We start from the raw sequence: 2,500 nt of genomic DNA, 5'->3' as shown, positions 1-2,500 counted from the left end.
GGACGTAGCAACAATAACGAGGGGGCGTGGCTTTTGCGAAAGGTGAATTAATTAATAATTAATTAATAATCAATAATATTAATGATCCCGGATCAACATCAAAGTTGCGAGCGAGAAAGAACATTTCTGACAGGAGACGGGTGAGCGGAGAATAAATGCAGCATAGTTAAGGGGCGTTTCAAATTCAAGTGCGCTGAAATTCCACCAAATGACGGCAGAGCGGTGAGTGAGATAGGCGTGCCCAGAGCCATCTAATAACAGAGTTAGGTCACTCCCATAGACCTCTATGGACCAATCTAATTTAACATGGAAATCCCCATTGACTTTAGTTCTATTAGAAGTTACTTAGTTCTACGCGAATCACATCACCAACCGACTTCCTGGTCCCCCGGTTTGCGCAACTCTTATTAGACGGCTCTGGGCGTGCCTATCTTTTAGGGCTGAATTCAGGCCAATGACAGTTGAGTGAACAGAATTCAGGTGGGCCCAGCAAAAGCAGCCCAGCTGTGTGCGTCCCTGCCGATATCCATATTGGTACTGCTGTGTGCACCCCTGCCGACATCGATATTGCTACTGCTGTGTGCGCCTCTGCCGATATCCATATTGGTACTGCTGTGTGCACCCCTGCTGATATCCATATTGGTACCGGTACTGGTACTGATACAGGTACCGATATCGGCCCTGATTCTCGCTCATTATACTCATACGTACTCGTACTCGTCAAACAGTTGCTGCTACCAATTTCTTTCTTTTGTTTTATTTTTCTCATCCGCCGGCCCCTCCCACAAGCAGGCTCACCTTAATCTCATCCAGCTCATCTGGTCAGAGATGAGGGTGTGTGTGTGTGTGGGTGTGTGTGTGTGTGTGTGTGTGTGCGCCCGTGTGTGTGTGTGTGTGTGTGTGAGCGTGTGTGTGTGTGTGTGTGTGTGTGTGTGTATGTGTGTATGTGTGTGTGTGTGTGTGTGTGCCCGTGTGTGTGTGTGTGTGCGTGTGCGTGTGCGTGTGCGTGTGTGTGTGTGTGTGTGTGTGGTTTTCGTACCTTAATCTCATCCAGCTCGTCCGGGACGATCTTATACGCCGAGATGGTTCCCCCCAACCTGTCAGGAAAGACACGCAAATACCGGATTACAAATAAAAACAAAAAATGGTAGTCAAACAGGAATAACACACAAATACCGAACTTCACATAGAGTCAAACAGGAAGTGATCATGTCACATAGTGTCAATCAGGAAGTGGTCATGTCACATAGAGTCAAACAGGAAGTGATCATGTCACTTAGGCTGTGTCTCAAATCACGCACTTGTGCACTTCGGGCACTGTTTTTCAGTGCATAGGGTGCTCACGCTGAAAATTTCAGTTGAGCCAGTGCACTGAAAGTGCCAGGATGATCCCCTAACAATGGCGGGAAAATGCAGTGCTTGAATGATGGACACTGCACGCACTAAACGGCGGCCATGTTGACAATGACACGGAGGAAATGTGGCATTCAGTTCAGTAGAAGAGTTTGATCAACAGTCTCCTAATTCTGTAAGTAATGTTGATGGGACACCAACCATTTTATGCCAACCAAAGTATTGTATGTGTGATTGTTGTCCTTTGGTGTGAAGGAAAAGGAAATACAAGCACCAGATGCTGTGCATTGTAAACAGTAGCCAACTCATATTTTGGCGAGCTAATGCCATGCTCAGTCATCACTTCCAGCGAGGGCACAGTGCATAGTGCTCAATTTTCTCCACGACACTATGCACTAAAGACCTCAGTGCACTGTGTGCACTGTGCACTGGCTGTCAGTGCACTGACAGAAGTGCGTGATTTGAGACATAGCCATAGAGTCAAACAGGAGGTGGTCATGTCACATAGAGTCAAACAGGAGGTGGTCATGTCACATAGGGTGCATCCCAATATGTGACCTTGTCTCCTCCACTTGCGCTTGTCTCCTCGCCCCGCCTCCTGGCCCCTCCTCCGTGGAGAAAACGATAAAGTTTCCCAGCTGTCAGCCTCGCCACAACAACTTTTGAGGGACTGTTTTTCATTCACCATAACAATTGCAAACGAGAAAAAGACTCTACAATTGAGCTTTTGCAAGATATTGAAATATAATGCTGTTGTCAGTGATGTCATCATGACGAGAAGCGAGTGGAGGAGGGAAGTGGAGGAGGCAAGGTCCCATATTAAGATGCACTCATAGAGTCACACAGGAGGTGGTCATGTCACATAGAGTCAAACAGGAGGTGGTCATGTCACATAGAGTCACACAGGAGGTGGTCATGTCACATAGAGTCTTAATGCAGTTGGACTGCCAGTGGGCCTGTTGACGATTTGCTGAAAAGACTCAACAACACAACAACAATATCACAACAGCTACATCATAACAATAACATCATAACAACTACATCATAACAATCATAACAACAAATATCATAATAATACCATAACAACAATCATAACAATAACATCATAACAACTACATCATAACAATCATAACAACAATATCATAAT

At 45.7% G+C, this 2,500-nt stretch overlaps 1 protein-coding gene across 1 annotated transcript in view; it reads right to left on the bottom strand.

The window, feature by feature from the left end:
* LOC134468296 (gephyrin-like) overlaps positions 1 to 2,500 on the bottom strand; it is a 143,254-nt gene that overhangs the window by 107,943 nt on the left and 32,811 nt on the right. Inside the window, exon 3 of the mRNA XM_063222236.1 lies at positions 1,040 to 1,097. Within this exon, the coding sequence (XP_063078306.1) occupies positions 1,040 to 1,097 (58 nt within the window). The remainder of the gene's footprint in view (positions 1 to 1,039; positions 1,098 to 2,500) is intronic.

The sequence above is a fragment of the Engraulis encrasicolus genome, chromosome 18 (genome assembly GCF_034702125.1).
Source record: "Engraulis encrasicolus isolate BLACKSEA-1 chromosome 18, IST_EnEncr_1.0, whole genome shotgun sequence".
Lineage (NCBI taxonomy): Eukaryota > Metazoa > Chordata > Actinopteri > Clupeiformes > Engraulidae > Engraulis > Engraulis encrasicolus.
The sequence above is the reverse complement of the archived record's forward strand: the minus strand, read 5'-3'. Positions and strand labels throughout refer to the sequence as shown.